Source organism: Chiloscyllium plagiosum, chromosome 18, assembly GCF_004010195.1.
Source record: "Chiloscyllium plagiosum isolate BGI_BamShark_2017 chromosome 18, ASM401019v2, whole genome shotgun sequence".
NCBI classification, from domain to species: Eukaryota; Metazoa; Chordata; class Chondrichthyes; order Orectolobiformes; family Hemiscylliidae; genus Chiloscyllium; species Chiloscyllium plagiosum.
Window position 1 is genome coordinate 62,627,486 of NC_057727.1, and position 21,239 is coordinate 62,648,724.

Consider the following 21,239-nt stretch of genomic DNA (forward strand, 5'->3'; position numbering starts at 1 on the left):
ATTCCCTGCTCTTACTTCTTATGATTAGATTAGATTACTTACAGTGTGGAAACAGGCCCTTTGGCCCAACAAGTCCACACCGACCCGCCGAAGTGCAGCCCACCCAGACCCATTCCCCTACATTTACTCCCGCACCTAATACTACGGGCAATTTAGCATGGCCAATTCACCTGACCTGCACATTTTTGAACTGTAGGAGGAAACCGGAGCAAACCCACGCAGACACGGGGAGAATGTGCAAACTCCACACAGTCAGTCGCCTGAGGCGGGAATCGAACCCGGGTCTCTGGCGCTGTGAGGCAACAGTGCTAACCACTGAGCCACCGTGCTGCCCTTGAAAACAGAACATTGATGAGTTGAAGGGAGTGAAATAGAACTTATTGACTTTCCAAGGGTTCATAACCTCAATATGCCAATTCATGTGCTGGTATGAGCGGATGATTGAAAATCTTGCAACAGACAGTTCTGGAATGGTATTACTGGTGATATCACCCACCTTCCACTCTTGACTGATAACAACCCAGGACACCAAGGCAGCAAAGGACCAACAGATAAGAAGTGCTCACAGAATCAGATTGTATCCTCAAAATCATTAGGTTGAAGTTATGGAGAATGAGTGATCAGTCTGTACCACTGACACCTGTACACTACACAATCTGTTAAATCACATCAAGACATCAAAAAGTTGTTAGAATAAAATCACATTACTATTGAAGGCAGGGCAGCAGGTACTAAACACTGATTTCTTTCCAGATTTGTAGATTAACATGTGATTAACTTAACAGAAGTTGATTAATCCCCTCATTAACTAGTCAGTTTTGGATTTGGTTTGCTGAGTGCGTGCCTGAGGAAATTCAGGATAGATTCTTCAGGAACTCTAGCACTGTTTGATGCCACTCCTCAGGGTTATCGAGGTAACAGGCATGCTGTGCATCCTTCATAACATGCACCTTGTGGTTAGCCAAGTTCCTCAGATGGTTGAACGATGTCTCTCCCATCGGCTTGTCCTCTTCACCGTAGACAATTAGTGTTGGGGTCTGTAAAAAGTTGGAAGCATCAGTCAATGACCAGGCCACTCTCAGCTGTCAGTGGAAAGGTAGGGCCCAATGCAGCAGCACCTTTCAACTCTCTAATCTTGGTAATGTTAGGAATAAGAGTTATCAGGTCTTAGAAGGTGGTTCGGTGGCTCAGTGGTTAGCACACTGCCTCATAGCGCTAGCAACCTGGGTTCAATTCCAGCCTCAGGTGTGGAGTTTGCACGGTTCTCCTCAGCACTTCATTTCCTGCTTAGACACTTTATAGCCTTAAGGACTCACTATCAGCTTCAACAACTTCAGAGAATAAATTCTAACTCTGTCCTCTGTCTTGCTTATGCCCAAATTTCATCCCCCCCCACCTCAGTTAACCTATGTTTTGCTATTAACATCTTTCATTCAGACTGTGCCTTCTCTACCTCTCCCCTCCACTACCAATAGCTTCCATTTGTGTCTTTTGCTTTATGCACCCACTCACTTCTCCTCCCCTGTGTCGACAGCACATAAACCACATTTTCCAGCCCTTTTCAGTCCTGAAGAAGTCACACTGGACTCAACGTATTTAGTCCTAGAGATCTACAGTACATAAAAATGCTCTTCGGTCCATTACATCCAGGCCAGTCAAAAACAACCACCTAATCCCATTTTTCAGCACTTGTCCCCAAAGCCTTGAACCCCTTGGTATCACAAGTGCATATCTAAATACATCTTCAATGTTATGAGGGTTTCTGCCTCTGCCAACTTTACAGGCAGTCAGCTCCAGATTCCTACCACACTCTGAGTGAAAATGATTTTCCTCACATCTCCTCTAAACCTCCTGCCCCTGACCTTAAATCTATGCTCCCTCCATCAAGGGGAAATGTTTCTTCTTGTTTACTGTAGCCATATCCCTCATGATTTTACTCATCTCAATGATGTCCCCTCTCAGTCTTCTCCACTCTAAGGAAAACAACCTTAGTCTATCCAATCTCTCTTTATAACTGAAATTATCCAGCCCAGGCAATATCCTGGTAAATCTCCCATGCACCCTTTCGACTAAACCTACATCTCTCCTATAATTCCAGAACTGTACAGTACACCTCACCCCCACCACAGTTGCTGCCAGAGTTTCTCCAGTACATCCTGACTTTATTTCAGACTTCTAAAATCTGCAGCTTTTTCTTATTGACTAGATAAAAGCCAATGTCCATCTGGTGTACAACCATACAGGCCAACAACAACAATGCATTTATGCAGCATCCTTCATGCTGAATGAAAGAGGGAGTTATATGATGGTTGACCATGTATAGTCAAAGAGGTAGGTTACAAGGAAGGTCTGGAGGTGGAAGAGGGGTTTATTGAAGGGTTGACCAGAGCTTAGGATGTCAACATTGACGACACCCACCATCAGTAAGACAGAGGGGCAGGGTCTACAATCAGGTCTGGAGTTTGGTGATATAAATGACAGAACTAGGAAGGTTACAGAAAGTGGGGAAGAGGCATAACCTATAGAGGGCGGGGAGAGGAAGGGACACTCAAAACTGAGGTGGAGGAGGAACCAGGAAGGGGTGGGTCCTTGGTTTAGCTCAGTTAGCTGGATGGTTGGTTTGCAAAGCAGTATGATTGCAACAGTATGGGTTCAATTCCCATCACTGGCTGAGGTACCATGAGGGACTCTCTTCCCTTGCCGTAAATGAGATGGCCCTCTGATTAAATCACCACCAGTTGTCTCTCTCTTTAATGAGAGAACAGCTCTATAGTCTGGTAAGACATAGCGACACAACAACAACAACCTACAGGATGGGAGGATGGGGTGGAAGGGGCATTATCTGTAAAGGGAGAAGAGAGGAAAGGGCACTACCGACAGAGGTACATGAAAGACACTATTAGTTGTAGACTCAACTTACCTGCACACTGGAGTACTGCTCAGGGGAAAATTTCTCAGTGCAGATTGGGGCAACGGGGATGAATCCCTTCACCATGTCACGGTGCCCAAACAGGAAAGGCAGTGAATACATCCCACTCAGTGACGGGCTGATTATCACAACAGAGTTCAGCTCCAAACCCCTGAGCACACTCAGGAGGAAGCTGTCAGGAGCTGGATCCCCCAACTTGGCAGGAGCTGTCACTTCTTTGGAATTACCCAAGCCTAGGGACAGGAGAAAGACCAGGAGGAAAGTCAGCCAGGGCACAGAGAAAGGCTCCATCTGAAGCAGCATTGATCAGCCCAGTCACTCAGAACATCACTTAGTAAACTGATCTGTAACCACCCGGGCTAAACCTCAAAACTCCAACTGGTGCAAACATAAGAAATGGACAACTTCTAAAAGAACCAAAAGGATTTCAATGGCTATGTGACCTCAATTCACATGAGGGATGAAGAGATCTGTTTGAGCGTGAGGCAGCTACAAACAAAGTGAGTTCCTACAGCAGGTTAGAATCTGGGTTTTTATGCACTCCCAGACTCCCACAAGCCTCTTTGCCCCAACAAGGCCCAGAATATTTGCCCAGATGGGTGCAGTTGTATTTCCTGACACAGCGTGTAGTCAGCAACTCATATCAAGTGGATGGGTGATGGACTTCTCATCTGGTTTATTGATGATGTGGCACCATAGGACTGGGCTCTGAGCCTTTCACATTATCTGCGTGCCCAGTGCTGAATGCAGATCACAGATTCAAAAGAAAACACACCAGAAACTCCAATTCTAATTCAATTTATCGACTTAGACATGCGGGGGGTTGGGGGGGGGGGGATTGCGATGGTACTATGCTTCCAGGACAGATGTATTCTGTGCTGTCTCTTTCACAGACAGGTGTTTCCACAGCAGAATGTCTGCTTCAAGAACAGTGGATAAACTGCTTTGATCTTCCTGAATGTCTTTTTTAAAAATTAGACAAAAGAAGCATGAGTGGGTGGAGTCAGAGTTACACAGACCGAGGGTTTTAGTTGGGCTTTCAGTTAGGGTTTGGAGCTGGCTGTTAAAGCTGATCAATAAGCTCTCTCCATGCTGCAACAAATAGCTTTAGTTCTCTCTCTGCTTCAAGATTTGATTCTTTCACAATTCCTTTTTCCTGGATCTGGAGGCACGTGAGGAAAACCTGCTTCGCTGAATTTGCCTCTGACAAGGGTATATTTATGGGATGCTGCTATATTGGAGCAGTTGATAATTGGTAGTTAAATAATATATTATTTTATTAAGTATTTCAATAGAGTTAAAGTTATGCCAATTTTCTTTGTTTGTATTTTAACTGTGTTGTAAGAATAAAGAATGTTTTGCTTAAAGCTGACTGATGGACTAATCAAATCACATCTGGAACAGAATGTCTTACACTTGCCCTTAAACAAAATAAAAAGTTGGGGTTGAGGCTATATCCTTGATCGATTGTAAGGAGGCTTGACCTGGTCCACAACAATGTACTGAAGTAACCACAGCCACATCCCAAACAGCATGTGAAGAAATCTCAGACAGATGTACAACAATTGAAGTAAACAGCACACGCTCCCTCCCCTCAATGTCACGGTTCAATTATTGTGTGTATTGATCTTGGCTAATCCATTACCGAACCTGGTAAGTCGATAGCTATCGCCCGGTACCCGGCCCCTGCCAGTTCCTGGAGGGTTCCAAGCTTCAACCAAGTCTCAGAGGAGAAGCGAATGCCATGGAGCAGGAGAACAGAGAATCTGGAGTTCTGCTCAGCTGGTGCAGTCTGACGATAAAACAACTGCTGCCCTTCAACTTGCACAACACCTTCCTTAGTCACGATACCCGCCATGGCATCAAGTTGGAGCTGTGATCTGCTTTACAGCATTCTGCAACAGATAACAACAGTCAGTAACAGGTTAGATACAGAGTAATAGGTTCTCTACACTGTCCCCACCAAACACTCCCAGGACAAGGACAGCATAGGGTTAGGTACAGAGTGAAGTTTTCTCTATGCTGTCCCCATCAAAACTATGTCATTGCACAAACTATACAACAGCCGTGTCCTGAATTCCCCAAACAACAGTTTCAAGTTAAAATAAACAGATGATTGTTAAAAAAAAAAGTTTTCAGCTTGCTGAAGTGACAGGAACTGAGTGAAGAGAGAGAGTTTGCACCAACCTACGTCTCAGAGACAGTGCGTACAGGCATCTGTCTGCTTCCCTCCCGGAAGAGCTGAGGGAGGTACAGAGAACCTGGCACCAGCGCCCTCTGCAGCAAGGAGGCTCCATGTGCAGACACAGACCAGTGGGCAGTCATCAAATCAATCCAAACAAACAACTCATATCTACCGTGGAATAAAGTTAACTTACCTCGTAGCATATGTGTAGGCCATTCAGTCCATTGTGCCTGTGCTATTAGGACAAATTGAGGACTGCAGATGCTGGAGATCAGAGTCGAGGAGTGTGGTGCTGAAGAAGCACAGCAGGTCAGGCAGCATCCGAGGGGCAGGAGAGTTGATGTTTCGGGCATAAGTCCTTCATCAAGAATGATGAGGATCTTATGCTCGAAATGTTGATTGTCCTGTTCCTTGGATGCTGCCGATGCGGCTGTGCTTTTCCAGCAGCACCCTCTTCGTATCTACCTCTTTGATTGAGTTGCCCGATTTAGTTGCCTTTTCTGCCAATTATTTTAAAATCATAATGTCATGTTATTGACTCACCCATCAGAAGAAGCAGTTTCTCCTAAACTGTTCGATCAAAATTCCTCCTATTTTGGCATTTTCTGTAACTAATCAATTTCTAGTGAGGTCATTTTAAAGCATTTGCTCCCCAAATGCACCTACTCCACTTTATTCCCCAGAATAGCAGCAGTCTTTCTTCGGTGGGCTCAGTTGTAAATGGGGAGAGGTTAAAATTGATAGAATTAATGTTGCATCATCCCCCAAGATCTCCAGAGTGGTTGTGGCGTGCTGCACTCTCTAATGTTGCACAGCAGCAAGGTTTGAACCGACAGGAGGTTAAAAGAATGTACAGGTTACAGTGATTTGGAGAAGGATGGAGGGATAGCAGAAGGGAATAGTGTCACAGAGATCTTCAGCACAGATAAAGGCCCTACAGCTCATCATGTCTACATGGTCAAACACAACCACCTAACTATTCTAATCCCATTCCTCAACACTTGGCCCACAGCTTACATATCTTGGCATTGCAATACTTCTTAAAAGTTACGATAGTTTCTGCCTGTGCCAGCCTTAGAGGCAGAGAGTTCCAGATTCCCATCTCCCTCTGGGTGAAAAATAAATTCCTCACATCTCATCCTCCTCCCCTAACCAAAAGAAAGACTGTGTGCGGAGGCTTGGTAAGGTAAGGGGTTTTTTTGTTTTCTTTTTCTTTTTCAATCTCTCTAGGTCATTTAGAGCACAGGGGAGGAAGGCGAGGGTAGTTGCATGTTCCTCCTCCAGGATTAGATTAGATTAGATTATTTACAGTGTGGAAACAGGCCCTTCGGCCCAACAAGTCCACACCGACCCGCACCCACCCAGATCCATTCCCCTACATTTACCCCTGCACCTAACACTACAGGCAAATTAGCGTGGCCAATTCACCTGACCTGCACATTTTTGGACTGTGGGAGGAAACCGGAGCACCCGGAGGAAACCCACGCAGACACGGGGAGAATGTGCAAACTCCACACAGTCGGTCGCCTGAGGCGGGTATTGAACCCGGGTCTCTGGCGCTGTGAGGCAGCAGTGCTAACCACTTTGCCACCGTGCCGCCCACGGTGAGAGGTAAGGGTCACCGCTGACTTTGCCTGTGAGAAGTGCACCCAACTCCAGCTATCACAGACCGCGTTAGGGAAGTGGGAGTCGGAACTGGATAAACTTTGGATCATTCCAAGTTGATAGATGAAGGAAGGGCTGCAGATGTCATATACATGGACTTTAGTAAGGTGTTTGATAAGGGTCCCCATGGTAAACCCATGGAGAAAGTGAAATCACATGGTGTGCAGGACGTTCTAGCTGCAGGGATAAAGAATTGATTGAGCAAAATGAGACAGAGAGTAGTAGTTGAAGGGAGTTTCTCGAAATGGAGAAAGGTGACCAGTGGTGTTCCACAGGCATCAGTGCTGGGGCCACTGCTGTTTGTGATATACATAAATGATCTGGAAGAAGGCATTGTTGATATGATCAGATGACACGAAGTTTGCAGATGACACAAAGATTAGTGGAGTAGCAGAAAGCAAAAGGGACTGTCAAAGAATACAGGAGAATATAGATAGATCGGAGAGTTGGGTGGAGAAGTGGCAGATGGAGTTCAATCCAGGCAAATGTGAGGTCATGCATTTTGGGAAGTCTAATTCGAGAACAAACTATATAGTAAACGAAAAAGCCTTGGGAAAAGTTGATGAGTAGAGAGGTCGAGGAGTTCAAGTCCATTGTACCCTGAAGGTTGCTGCACAGGTGGATAAAGTGGTCAAGAAGGCATATGGTATGCTTGCCTTCATCGGACGGGGTGTTGAGTATAAGAGCTGGCAAGTCATGTTAAAATTGTACAAGACTTTGGTTCGGCTGCATTTAAAATACTGTGTACAGTTCTGGTTGCCACAGCACCCTCCTCCTATACGCTGACGATTTGTTACTGGCTTCCATCTTCACTGATTGGTGTATGCAGGACACATTTGCCTTGCTCTTCTGTCTGCCACAAGATGGAAAGAGGGTCTTGGTTGAGAAAATGCAGCCAGGCTGCACAAAGTTCAGTACTTGGGGTTATGACCTCTTGCATGGCCTCAGAGCGTTGTCTGAGGAGCAGATGGCACCATTACCCAGCTCCCTCTGCCTGTCACATGGACTCAGCTGCAAGCTTTCCTGGGAATGGTTAACTATTGCAGTCACTGGATTCCCGACCCCTACGTGAGGCATCCTCACCTAAGCAGCCAGCAAAGGTGCACTGGACCCCTGAGATGGAACACGCTTTCACTAAACAACGTCTAGCCTCTGCTCCTGCTCTGGGGGTCCTGAACAGCACGCAGCCATTTTACCTGTATGTGACTGAGACAGAAGGGTTTGCATCCGGCATTTTGACTCAGCTTCATGGGGATCCCTGTTGCTTTTTACTCTGCACAGTTGCCACCAGTTGTAAGGGGAATGCTTGCATGTTTGAGGGCTGTGGCGGCCGCCGCGGTAACAGAAGAAAAGGCCACCACCATTGTTCTGGATTACCCGTGTACTGTTTTGGTCACCCATTTGGTCTCCCTGCTGCTCAATTCGACAGTAACACAACATTTTACCGCCACCCTGAGAACTGGGTATGAGGTCACTTTACGATCCAAAGCCGACCTTTCCCTACTGTACGTCCCTGCTTTGAATCCCCCCACCCTCCTTCCCCTCACTCAGAATGCCCCTGCAGACCCCTGCATGACTGTTTAGATCTTGTACAGCAGGCTGTCACCCTGCTCCCTGACCTCTCTGAGACATGACTAGAATCCCCTGACCCCATGGCAGCAATGCAGGCTACTCAAGACACTGCTTCACGAGAGGAGACGGATGGCTGGACCTGTCCTGGAGTTAAACAGTCAACATCCTTATAGCTGCTCGTCTACCCCGATGGCCATAATATCTGTCCGCAAGCCCACCTGCATCCAGGGCAGCACAGTGGCTCAGTGGTTAGCACTGCTGCCTCGCAGCGCCAGGGACCCAGGTTCAAATCCAGCCTTGGGCGATTGGCTGTGTGGAGTTTGCACATTCTCCCTGTGTCTGAGTGGTTTCCTCCGGGTGCTTCGGCCAGGTGAATTGACCTGGCTTAAATTGCCCATAGTGTTAGGTGCATTGGTCGGGAGTAGGGGAATGGGTCAGGGTGGGTTACTCTTCGGAGGGTCAGTGTGAGCTTGTTGGGCTGAAGGGCCTGTTTCTGCACTGTAGGGAACCTAATCTATTCTAATCATTTCCCCTAGCAGCCCATGGTATCGGCCACACAGGCAAGAGAGGGATGATACACGTGGTCAAACAATCTTGGTACACACTGGGGTTCGCTGCCACTTCCTAAGCTCTGCTGTCACAGTGCCTCATTTGGCTGCAAAACAATGCAGGGAAGCCTGTGGCTGGGTATGACCACTTACCTCTTCCTGAGGGCCCTTTACTCACTTGCAGATTGACTTCACCCACATGGCCCCAAAACAAGGGTTCGAATACATCCTGGTCATTATTGACATGTTCTCAAAATGGGTGGAAGCATTCCCCCACTAAGAAGGATGACGCACCAGCGGTGGTCAAATGTCTCCTACTAGATGTCATTCCCAGATTTGGGGGTCCCCGGGTAACATCGAGACAGACAGGGGAACCCACTTTATAGCAAAACTAAGACCCAAGTGGACACATGCAACCTGCTGGAAGAAGCTCTGCCCCCACAGGATGACAACCTGGAAGGATCCTGCTGCTCGCTGCAGCCATCATCATCATCTCCCTCACGTTGACCATCACACCACGGATCACTGGGGACAGGGCACATGCTGCGAGGCATCTACCGGCTCGTGAGTTGCAGATCTTCACATTCCTACACACGGTCCATGTCCATGCCCAGAAAGTCAACCAGACCCCCTGCTGGGTCTGTGCTCATGTCCCTATCCACTCCCACGGAGGCATTCCCCTGAGATCCATTCCCTTTAACACCTCAGAAATGGCTGAATGTCTGGAACGTGACCGGAGGTCATCACACCCAGCATCCCACCATACATGGCCAGTTACAGGGGTAATGGCCCAGCCCTCTGGAGGTCTATGGGGTATCAGTTAGATAAATTTAAAGGGTGGTTCTACTCAGCATACAACCTCTCCCATGAACCTCCGGCCCTGCTCCTTGCTGACACTATTAGCCAGGGGACACCCACGGGGTCTATCTGCCTCAGACTGGAGGCTGGCTGGAGCCGGTACACTGACCCCTTACTCCTCACCTCAGCGGCGCAACGATCCGCAGCAGAGGTCACACCTAAACCTCATCCCCAACAGGACTACCTCTAACACCACGTTTACTACCTTCTGGGCAGGAACCCAGGCCCGCCATTGCCGGACCTATAACAGCACTTATTTCATCTGTGGCCACAAGGCCTACCCTTGGCTGCCATTGTCCTAGTCTGGAAGCTGCTTTGTTGGGTATGTGGTGCCACTCGTCTACCACTCCCAGTCCTCCCCCTTCATAAAGCCCATAACTCGCAGCAAACAAGTCCTCACCGCCCTTGACACAATCCTCTCCATCTTTGTGCTCCCCCCCCTCCCATGAAGCTCTGCGACTCGACATAAAAGCCCAGGAGCTCGCCACCACTTTAGAGGAAGTAGGCAATGCCACAGCCAAGGCTCTCACCCAGCTGAATGTGGAGGCTGTTGCCATTCGCACGGTGGATCTACAAAACAGAATGGCCCTTGACTACTTGCTGGCTGAGACAGGGGGCACTTATGCTCTCATCGGTGCTGACTAGTGTACATACATTCCCGACCCCAATGTCCACATCACTAACTCGACCCAGTATATCCGACAGGCTGTGCTCGCCCTACACGGACAGGGATCACACTGGGAGCCGTGGAGCCTGGCAACTTCCTGGCTGGCTTCATGGGGCACAGCCCTGCTGCAGGGACTGATAGACCTTATTGCTGTCATTGCCATGATTGCAACACTGATCATGACCATCAGAATGTGCTGTTTGCGCCTGTGTTCGATACTGCTACCACCTAAGCCCCTAACCACTCAGCTGGTCCAGGCATACTGGCAGAATATCCCTGCCCCGGGGCGCACTCTGCTGCTTCAGACTTAGACTCCGATGACTATCCCTCTGATTCCGAATCCCATCCACCTGACAGCTACCCTGGTTCGGACTACATTGCCCCCTTCTCATCACTCCCTTTAAAAAAAGGAATTGTGGGAGAAAATCCACTTCCCTGTCCACCCACAGCATGGCCACAAAGAACATAAGGAACCTTGTCTGCATAAGCCACAACAGAAACTACCCAGAGTGCCTCAGCCTTGACCAAACAGGTTAACTAAGACACTGGCAGCAAACAGGAGGTGACTCAAGCCACTCCCAGACTGGGGAATACACTTCCTGATGAAGGGCTTTTGCCCGAAAGGTCAATTTTCCTGCTCCTTGGATGCTGCCTGAACTGCTGTGTTTTTCCAGCACCACTCTAATCTAGACTCTGGTTTCTAATCTAGACTCTGGTTTCCAGCATCTGCAGTCATTGTTTTTACCTAGTTGATTTTAACCCTACTCCGAATCCTCTTGCAAGGATGCCTGCCTTGAAGAAGTTTTCCTCCCCTCTCTACAAGAATCTCAGGGAGTCCCTCTCCCACTGCAACTCCCAGGTCATTTCCTCTGCCCTGAAGAAAAAAAACAAAAATAAAGGTATTCCTAATGAAGGGCTTTTGCCCGAAGCGTCGATTTTACTGCTGCCTGAACTGCTGTGCTTTTCCAGCACCATTCTAATCTAGACTCTGGTTTCCAGCATCTGCAGTCATTGTTTTTACCTAATACACTTCCTGAGACAGTCTGACAATAGTCTTCCTAGCCCTCGGTAAGCACAACCACTCCCGAAGCCCTAAGGGCAGCCTCACTCCTCACACTCACTGGAACTCCACAAAGCATGTTCAGACTGAAAGGCACCAAGGTACCTTGCTTGTGGACTAACCCACAATGGAAACCCATTGATGCCAGGATGAGAAACATTAGCACCTACTCCTCACAGAGGATGGGAATCTCCTGGCTCAATCACAGACTGATTGCTCCTACTGGACAAATGATTGTCCTCCCATTGATTATGTTTTACTCTTGATTGTTCTGTAATTCACACCTCATTAGTGTACCCCTACAGAAGCTGCCTGTGCCCACTGCTCAAGGAGGAGAATCCTTGACCTACCTGTACAGACTGTCAGTTCTGTGTCAGCCTCATCAATTTCTCTTCCAGTGATATGGCTTGTAATAAACAGCTTGTCAATTTCACCCAATCAGTGCTTGTGTGGTCTCTGTTCAACTGGGTAATTTATCAGACAAGACAACAGGACATTGACAAGATGCAGAACTGGGCTGAGAAGTGGCAGATGGAGTTCAACCTGGAAAAATGTAAAGTGATTCATTTTGGAAGGTCAAATTTGAATGCAGAATACAGGGTTAAAGGGAGGATTTTTGGCAGTGTGGAGGAACAGAGGGATCTTGGGTTCCACGTCTATAAATCCCTCAATGTTTCCACCCAGGTTGATAGGGTTGTTAAGAAGGCGTATAGTGTGTTGGCTTTCATTAGCAGGGGGGTTGAGTTTAAGACCCATGGGATTATGATGCAGCTCTCTAGAGCCCTGGTTAGACCACACTTGGAATATTGCGTTCAGTGCTGGTTGCCTCATTATAGGAAAGATGTGGAAGCTTCAGAGAGGGTGCAGAGGAGATTTACCAGGATGCTGCCTGGACTGGAAGGCATGTCTTATGAAGGAAGCTTGAGGGAGCTAGGGCTATTCTCATTGGAGTGAAGAAGGATGAGAGGTGACTTGACAGAGATGTACAAGATTCTGGATTAGTGGTGCTGGAAGAGCACAGCAGTTCAGGCAGCATCCAAGGAGCTTCAAAACCTTTCAGGCTTTTGCCCGAAACGTCGATTTCGAAGCTCCTTGGATGCTGCCTGAACTGCTGTGCTCTTCCAGCACCACTAATCCAGAATCTGGTTTCCAGCATCTGCAGTCATTGTTTTTACCCCAGAGATGTACAAGATGCTGAGAGGCATAGATAAAGTGGATAGCCAGACTTTTTCCCAGGGCAGAAATATCTATCACAAGGGAACACAATTTTAAGGTGATTGGAGGAAGGTTTAGGGGAAATGTCAGAGGTAGGTTCTTTACTCAGAGCGTGGTGGGTGCGTGCAATGCACTGCCAGCGGTGGTAGTAGAGTCAGAGACATTAGGGACATTTAAGCGACTCTTGGATAGGCATGTGGAAGTTAGTACAATGAAGGGTATGTAGGTTAGTCTAATCTGTTAGGATAAAAGACTGGCACAACATCGAGGGCCAAAGGGCCTGTACTACACTGCACAGTTTTATGTTCTATCTCCCCTAAAGCTTCTGCCCCTTACCTTAAATCTATCCATCAAGGGGAAAAATTATTTTTTGTCTACCCTGCCTATGCCTCATGATTTTACACATCTCAATCATGTCCCCTCTCAATCTTCTCTGCTCTAAGGAAAATCACCTCAGTTTGCCCCCTCTCTTCATAATTATAATTCTCCAATCAAGGGCCTGGTAAATCTCCTCCGTACCATCTCCAGTGCTATCACATTCCTCCTGCAATATGGATTCCAGAAATGCACGCAGCTATGGCCTAACTAACACTTTACACAGTTCCAGTGTAACCCCTCTGCTTTTAAACTCTATGCCTCGATTACTAAGGGAAGTATTCCACATGCCTCCTTAACCACTTTATCCACCTTTCCTGATACCTTAAGGGACTGGTATACAGGCACACTAAAGTCCTCTAAATTCATTACTTTCAAATATATCCGGCTCTTTTGTGAAACCTCATATGGAATATCCCTCCAGCAGGCAGCACATTCCAAATCCTCTCTCTGAGTAAAGAAGTTTCTCCTCATCTCACTCCTAGCTCTATTGCTGACAATCTTGAAATCGCGATCCTTAATTACTGATGTAGTAACTAGTGGTAGATTAGCTTTCTACCCTGTCAAAACTGTTAATAATTTTGAACCCCTCAATAAGATCACCTCTTAATCTTCAGTGCTCTAAGCCCAATTTCTCTAGCATTTCCTTGTATTATTCTAGTAAATCTTCTTTCCACTCTCTCCAGGACTTTTACATCATTCCTTAAATAAGGTGCCCAGAACTGAACATAATACTGCAAATATGGCCTGAGCAATGATTCATATATGTGTAACATAACTTCCATGCTAGTATACTCTATAACTCTAATTATAAACCCAAGGATCCTATAAACCTTCTTAACAATTGTTCCAACTTGCCTGGCCACCTTCAGAGAAGTATGCACTTGAACCCCAAGGTCCTTCTGCTCCTGTATTCACCTCAAAGTTGTACCGTTGAGCCTGTATTGTCTCTCCATGTTTTGTCTACCAAAATGCCATGACTTCCCATTTCTCTGCATTGCATTTCATCTGCCAGGTGTCTGCCCAAATGTCCTTCAGAAGTCACTCAGCATCATCCTGACTTTTCACTATTCTCCCTATTTGAGTAGAAAGTGAGGTCTGCAGATGCTGGAGATCAAAGTTGAAACTTTATTGCTGGAACAGCACAGCAGGTCAGGCAGCATCCAGGGAACAGGAGATTCGATGTTTCGGGCACAGGCCCTTCTTCAGGAATCTTCAGGCCCTATTTGAGTATCATATGCAAATTTAAAGATTTTGCTCTCAACATCTTTCTCCAAATCATTTATATAAAGCAGGAAAAACAAGGGTCCCAACTAATCCCTGAGGAGCACCATTTCCAACTTGTCTGCACTCTGAGAAATGCCCATCTATACCTCCTTCTGTTTCCAATCTTTTTGCAACTTCTAATTTATGCTGCCAAGGGGCCAGCAATCCCAAACATTTCTAATTTGCTAACTGACTTGCCATGTGGCACTATATCAAATAATTTCTGAAAGTCCAAATATACAAGATCCTCAGCACTACCCTCATCCACTGCCTGCTTCACCTCATTAAAGAACTCCATTAAATTTGTCAGATATGACCTGCTCTTGACAAAGCCATGTTGACAATCTAGTATTAACTCATTTTTCAGTAATAATTCATTTATCTTATCCTATGTTATGGCCTCCAACAATTTTCCCATCATTGATGTCAAGCTGACAGGTCTGTAGTTTCCTGATAATCTTTGACCCCTTTCTTAAACAATAGAGTCACACTTGCAATCCTCCAGTCCCTGGGAGTAATCCTGTTTATCAAAGAGGCCTGTACAGTTTCTGTCATTGGCTCCTATGCCTCTCTCAGTAATCTAGTGTACATTCCATCTGGGCCTGGCAACTCCTGGAGTGCTGCCAGCCTTTTTAATACATCCTCTTTATCTATCATTATACTGCTCATTTGCTCAACACCCACATTTTCAACTATGCCATTGTCACAATCTACTTATTTGGTAATGACAGAAATACTCATTTAGTACCTCTGCCACACCCTGCTGACCATGCTGACCCCTGTCTATCAGACATAGACTTCCAGTTAGAAAATATCCCTCGACCATCACCCTCGCCTTCCTGCCACTCAGCCAACTGTGGACTCAATTTGCCAAATTTCCTTGGGTCCCACAGGCTCTTACCTTTTAGATTTCTATGATGGAATTAGAGTCATAGAGATGTACAGCATGGAAACAGACCCTTCAGTCTAACTCGTCAATACCGACTAGATATCCTGAATTAATTTAGTCCCATTTGCCAGCACTTGGCCCATATCCCTCCAAACCCTTCCTATTCATGTACCCATCCAGATGCCTTTTAAATGTTGTAATTGTACCAACCTCCACCACTTCATCTGGACGTTCATTCCACACACGCACCACCCTCTGTGTGAAAAAGTTGATCCTTAGGTCCCTTTCAAATCTTTCCTCTCTCACTCTAAAACCACACCCTCTAGTTCTGCACTCCCCCCACCCCAGAGAAATGCCCCTCATGATTTTATAAACCTTTATAAGGTCACTCCTCTGCCTCCGATGCTCCAGGGAAAACAGCCCCAGCCTATTCAGCCTCTCCTTAGAGCTCAAACCCTCCAACATTGGATAATATCTTTGTAAATTTTTTCTGAACCTTTCAAGTTTCACAACATCCTTCCGATAGAAGGGAGACCAGAACTGACTTGATCAAAAACCTTGCTGAAATCCAAGTAGACTCAAAAACATTGCCGTCATCTATTCATATACGGTGGGGAATGCACCACCACTTATGCAAGTTGCTCATTGTTGTGACATTTATTTGGATTCCACAAGTTCACCCATGACACAAAAGCCAGTTTTATTCCCCTCCCCATGGTCACAAAAACCAACCATACTTCCTAATCACAGACCCCACCGGTCACTGTCAATTAATTCATCATCAGCCCACCGAAAAGGACATTTGCGGACAAAAATTTAGAATGTGTAAGATGGCAAAGAATATTATTCATGCACTTCAAAGAATACATCTGAAGCACAACTATACAGCCAGAAGTGTATAAGCTTTCCTCCTTTCCTATTGCTTCCACATAGTGTTGCTTTTGCAGTGATAAGAACAGGCTGCTCAGATTTCTGCTCTGGCTGTGAAATGTTACTGGTGGATCCTCTGGGATTTAGGGTCTGTGAGAACCTTGGCACCAATACAAGAGCAAATTGGGGTTGAGGCAGCACTGCCTGCAAGTTCCCCTCCAAGCTACTCACCATCATGACTTGGAAACGTAATCGCCATTTGTTCAGGGTCACTGGGACAAAATCCCAGAATATTCTCTAGTGCCACTATGGGTTGGCTGACACCAAATGGACTGCAGCAGCTCACCACCACCTTCAAATGGATGGCCACGGATGGGTAATAAATGCTGGTCTGGCCATGTCCCATGAATAAATAATGTTTTATAAATTGGATGGATGGGGATGCAATGACCGGTGTGCGGAGAACTTAGGGACGGGAAGGGAGCCTAGACCTCATTTCTATGTTTCCTTTCACCATGAGGTCTCCTCCCACGGCCCGCCCACTGATTAAATAAAATCATGATGGAGGGTCAGGCGATGTGTTCTTCCTGGATGACATGAGAGCTGGTGGACCCCACTGTGATTCCTAGTGATCACATCTATAGCAAATGTTGTTTGCTCAAGGAATTCCGGCTCAGAGTCGATGAGCTGGAGTCAGAGATTCAAATATTGTAACACATCGGGGAGCGGGAGAGTTAACTGGACACTGTGTTTCAGCCACTGGTCAGGGAGAGGAGGGTGTGGCTGTGAGTGAGGGAGGTTGAGGGATCCAGGAGGTAGAGTTGCAGGAGCCTCAGCCCCTTGTCCTTGTCCAACAGGTTCAAGAGTCTTTGCTCCCTATGTGGACAGGAATGGGGACTGCAGGGAGGATGAGCTGACTGACCACAGCACTGTGGAAGCCATTCAAATGAAGGGCGGGGCGGGAGAGAGAGAGAAAAGAAATGCTGTCGTAATTGGGGCTAGTATAGTTAGGGGCATAGACACTGTTCTGTGACCAGGATCGAGAATCCTGAAGGTTGTGTTCAGGAGCTCAGGTTCGGCTGCATTTGGGCTGCAGAGGAACGTGGAGCAGGAGGGTAAAGATCCAGTCGTTATGGTCCACATAAGTACTAACAACATAGATAAGACTAGGGCTGAGGTTTTGCTAAAGGAGTATGAACAACTAGGAGCTAAATTAGACAGCAGAACCAAAAAGGTAATAATCTCTGGATTACTACCTGAACTCTGAGCTAATTGGTACAGGGTCAATAAGATTAAGCAGGTAAATGCACGGCGTAAAATGAGTGTGGGAGAAATGGGTTTGAATTCATGGGACATTGGGACCAGTACTGGGGAAAAAGGGGCCTGTTCCAATGAGACGGTCTTCATCTGAAACGTGCTGGGACCGGAGTCCTAGTGAATTGCATACCCAGGGCTGTGCTGCAAAGAGAAGAAAAAGAACATCTATCTAAAGTCTTTGCCAAGAACAAATATCCCGCCAACTTCATCTACAGATGCCTAGCAGAGAAACAACGCAACAAGGACATGCCACAACCTAACACGCTAGTCACACTACCCGAGATAAAAAAATGTCTCAGAACTAACAGCAAGACTTCTTCGACCACTCAGATTCATGACAGCCTCTAAACAGACAGCTACGCTCAGAAAACAACTCACTAGAACAAAAGACCCAATAATTGCAGGAGCAGAAATTACGGCTTTATGTGCTGTTGCATGGATTTGGAACTTGGGAGAAAACAAAAAGTCAAAACAACGGCACTGACAGACAATAGGCAGCACATGGTCAGTGAAGGACAGAGACAGAGAAAAAGAAACCCACACTGCTAACAGACATAGTAGTGCATCTGCGCAGTTACTGCCTTTGCTGTTGAATTCATGTATTGCTGGACATCGGAATGTGTCGAGGACAAGTTAATAAAGAGCGGAATTCACAACTGATCTTGGAGGAACCTGTTTGGGAAAGGTCACATCACAGAAACAGGTAAGTGTATAATTTTAAGTGTAGCCTCTACTCTACAATAGTGAGTAGAGTGGGTTATTTGTTGATTATAAGTTCTATTGAGATCCATCTCTTGATTATACTTTAAAAATATAACCATAAGTATCAGGTTAGCCTACAGCAGTGTTTTGTAGAGCAATAAAACAGTGCTATTTTCTGGGTCTGTAGATTGGAAGGAGCAAAATAGCATTTCGTAGAGTGATATGCACTTCTTGTCGGATGTGGGAGTTTTGAGAAAGTTTATGTGTTACTGAGAATTATGTGCGCAATAGTCATTGCTTGCAAATCCTATCATATCGAATGGATCAGTTGGAGGGACAGTTAGAGGCAATGAGGAATTTACAAGAGGAATGGGATGTGATGGATAGCAATTATAGGAAGGGAGAAAAGCCGCAGATACAGTCACATAGATGGGTTAACTCCAGGAAAGGCAAGAGAAGTAGGCAGGTAGTATAACAACCTTCTGCGGCTATCCCCATTTCAAACAAGTATGCTGTTTTGGAAAATGTAGAGATTGATGGATTCTCAGAGGAATGTAGCACAAACAGCCAAGTTTCTAGTATCAAGACAGGCTCTAATGTAATGAGGAGTACGTCAGGTTCCAAGCAATGGATTGTGTGAGGAGACTCTTGAGTCAGAGGCACAGACGTTTCTGCGTCCAGAAGCGAAAAATCAGAAAGGTGTGTTGCCTCTGTGGTACCAGGATCAAGGCTATCTCCGAGAGGGTGCAGAATGTTCTCAGAGGGGAGAGGGACCACCAGGATATCATTGAACATTGGAACGAACGATATAGGAAGGGAAGAGAATGAGATTCTGAATTGAATTGATTGTCACATGAAGGGGAAATATAGAAAGTTAGGCATGAATTTAAAAAGGAGGTCCTTGAGGGTAGTAATATCTGGATTACACCCGTGCTATGTGATATTGAGGGTAGGAATAGGAGGATGGGACAGATGAATGTGTGGATCATTGGAATCTCTTCTGGGACAGATGTGACCTGTACAAGGAGGATGGATTGCACCTGAGTTGGAAGGGGACTGGCAGGAAGATTTGCTAAAGCTGCTTGGGGGGGGGAAGAGGGGAGTTAGTAAGGTAGGGGTGGTACCCATGGAAATAGTGAGGAAAGAGATCAATCTGAAACTGGTACAGTTGAGAAAAGATGCGAGTCAAACAGTTAGGGCAGGCAGGGGCAAAAAATAAAGTAGGACTGAAAAATTAAACCACATTTATTTCAATAGAAAACAGATGAACTCAGGGTATGGTTAAGAACATAGGACTAGGATATCATAGCAATTACAGAAATGTGGCTCAAGGATGGACAGGACTGGCAGCTTAATGTTCTAGGGTACAAAGGGAGGCAAGAGAGGAGGGGGAATGGCGTTTTTGGTAAGGATAGTACTACAGCTGTACTTAGAGAGGATATTCCTGAGAAATAAGAAAGGGATGATCACCTTATTGGGATTGTATTACAGATCCATAATAGTCAACATAAAATGGAGAAACAAATTTATAAGGAAATTTCAGTTACCTGTAAGAATAGGGTAGTCATGGTAGGGGATTTTAACTGTCCAAACATAGACTGGAACTGCCATGGTTTGTGAAGGATTTCGATGGAGAGGAATTTGTTAAGTGTGTACAAGGAAATTTTCTGTTTCAGTATATGGATGTACCTACTAGAGAAGATGCAAAGCTTGACCTACTCTTGGGAAATAAGGCAGGGCAGGTGACGGAGGTGTCAGTGAGGGAGCACTTTGGGGCCAGTGACCATAATTCTGTTTGTCTTAAAATAGTGATAGAAAAGGATAGACCAAATCTAAAAGTTGAAGATCTAAATTGGAGGAAGGATAAATTTTGACGGTATTAGGTAAGAACTTTCAAATGCTCTTTCCTCACACCTGGGGGCAGATGCTCGCAGGTAAAGGGACGGATGGAAAATGGGAAGCCTTCAGAAATGAGATAACAAGAGGGCAGAGACAGTATATTTCTGTTAGGGTGAAAGGAAAGGCTGATAGATGTTGGGAATGCTGGATGGCTAGAGAAATTGAGGGTTTGGTTAAGAAAAAGGAGGCATACATCAGGTATAGTCAGGATAGATCGAGTGAATCCTTAGAAGAGTATAAAGGCAGTAGGAGTGTACTTAAGAGGGAAATCAGGAGGGCAAAAAGGGGACACTGGCAAATAGGGCTAAAGAGAATCCAAAGCATTTTTACAAATACATCAGGGACAAAAGGGTAACTAGGGAGAGAATATGGCCCCTCAAAAATAAGTAAGGTGGCCTTTGTGTGGAGGCACAGGAGATGGAGGAGATATTAAACAAGTATTTTGCGTCAGCGTTTACTGTGGAGGAGGACATAGAAGATATAGAATGTCAGGAAATAGATGATGATGATGACATCTTGAAAAATGTCCATATTACAGAGGAGGAAGTGCTGGATGTCTTGAAATGCAAAAACGTGGATAAACCCCTAGGACTTCATCAGGTGTGCCCTAGAACTCTGTGGGAAGCTAGGGAAATGATTGCTGGGCCGCTTGCTGAGATATTTGTATCATTGATAATCACAGGTGAGGTGCCGGAAGACTGGAGGTTGGCTAACATGTTACCACTATTTAAGAAGGGTGGTGAGGACAAGCCAGGGAACTATAGACCAGTGAGCCTAATGTCAGTAGTAGGCAAGTTGTTGGAGAGAATCCTGAGGGACAGGATGTACATGTATTTGGAAAGGCAAGGACTGATTAGGGATAGTCAATATGGCTTTGCGCATGGGAATTCATGTCTCATGAACCTGACAGAGTTTTCTGAATAAGTATCAAAGAGGATTGATGAGGACAGAGCGTGGTCATGGTCTGTATGGACTTCAGTAAGGTGTTCGACAAAGTTCCCCATGGGAGACTGGTTAGCAAGGTTAGCTCTCATGGAATATAGAGAGAACTAGCCATTTGGATACACTACTGGCTCAAAAAGGTAGAAGACAGAGGGTCTTTCTGTCAGCAGACAAAAATATTTAAAACCTGAAGAAAGTCAGTTTATCTTCCTTCACCGGTCACTGTAAACTGCAGCGTTTAGCCAGTAACTAAGACTTCGCAATTTGTGAACTAGTTTCT

General features: G+C 45.9%; 1 protein-coding gene across 2 annotated transcripts; it reads right to left on the bottom strand.

Annotated features, from left to right (window-relative positions):
* Positions 1–236: 236 nt before the first annotated feature.
* Positions 237–16,426, bottom strand: abhd14b (abhydrolase domain containing 14B). Of its 2 annotated transcripts, none has more exons than XM_043708468.1 (4): positions 16,331–16,426; positions 4,580–4,824; positions 2,921–3,162; positions 237–1,037 (listed from the first exon to the last, which is right to left on the bottom strand). In XM_043708468.1, exons 2-4 carry the CDS (start codon positions 4,785–4,787, stop codon positions 855–857), a joined length of 633 nt encoding a protein of 210 aa, XP_043564403.1. In that variant the 5' UTR covers positions 4,788–4,824; positions 16,331–16,426; the 3' UTR covers positions 237–854. The 2 variants fall into 2 exon arrangements, with proteins under 2 accessions (XP_043564403.1, XP_043564402.1); XM_043708467.1 differs by lacking the exon at positions 16,331–16,426 and adding an exon at positions 5,117–5,193.
* Between the last annotated feature and the right edge of the window lie 4,813 nt (positions 16,427–21,239).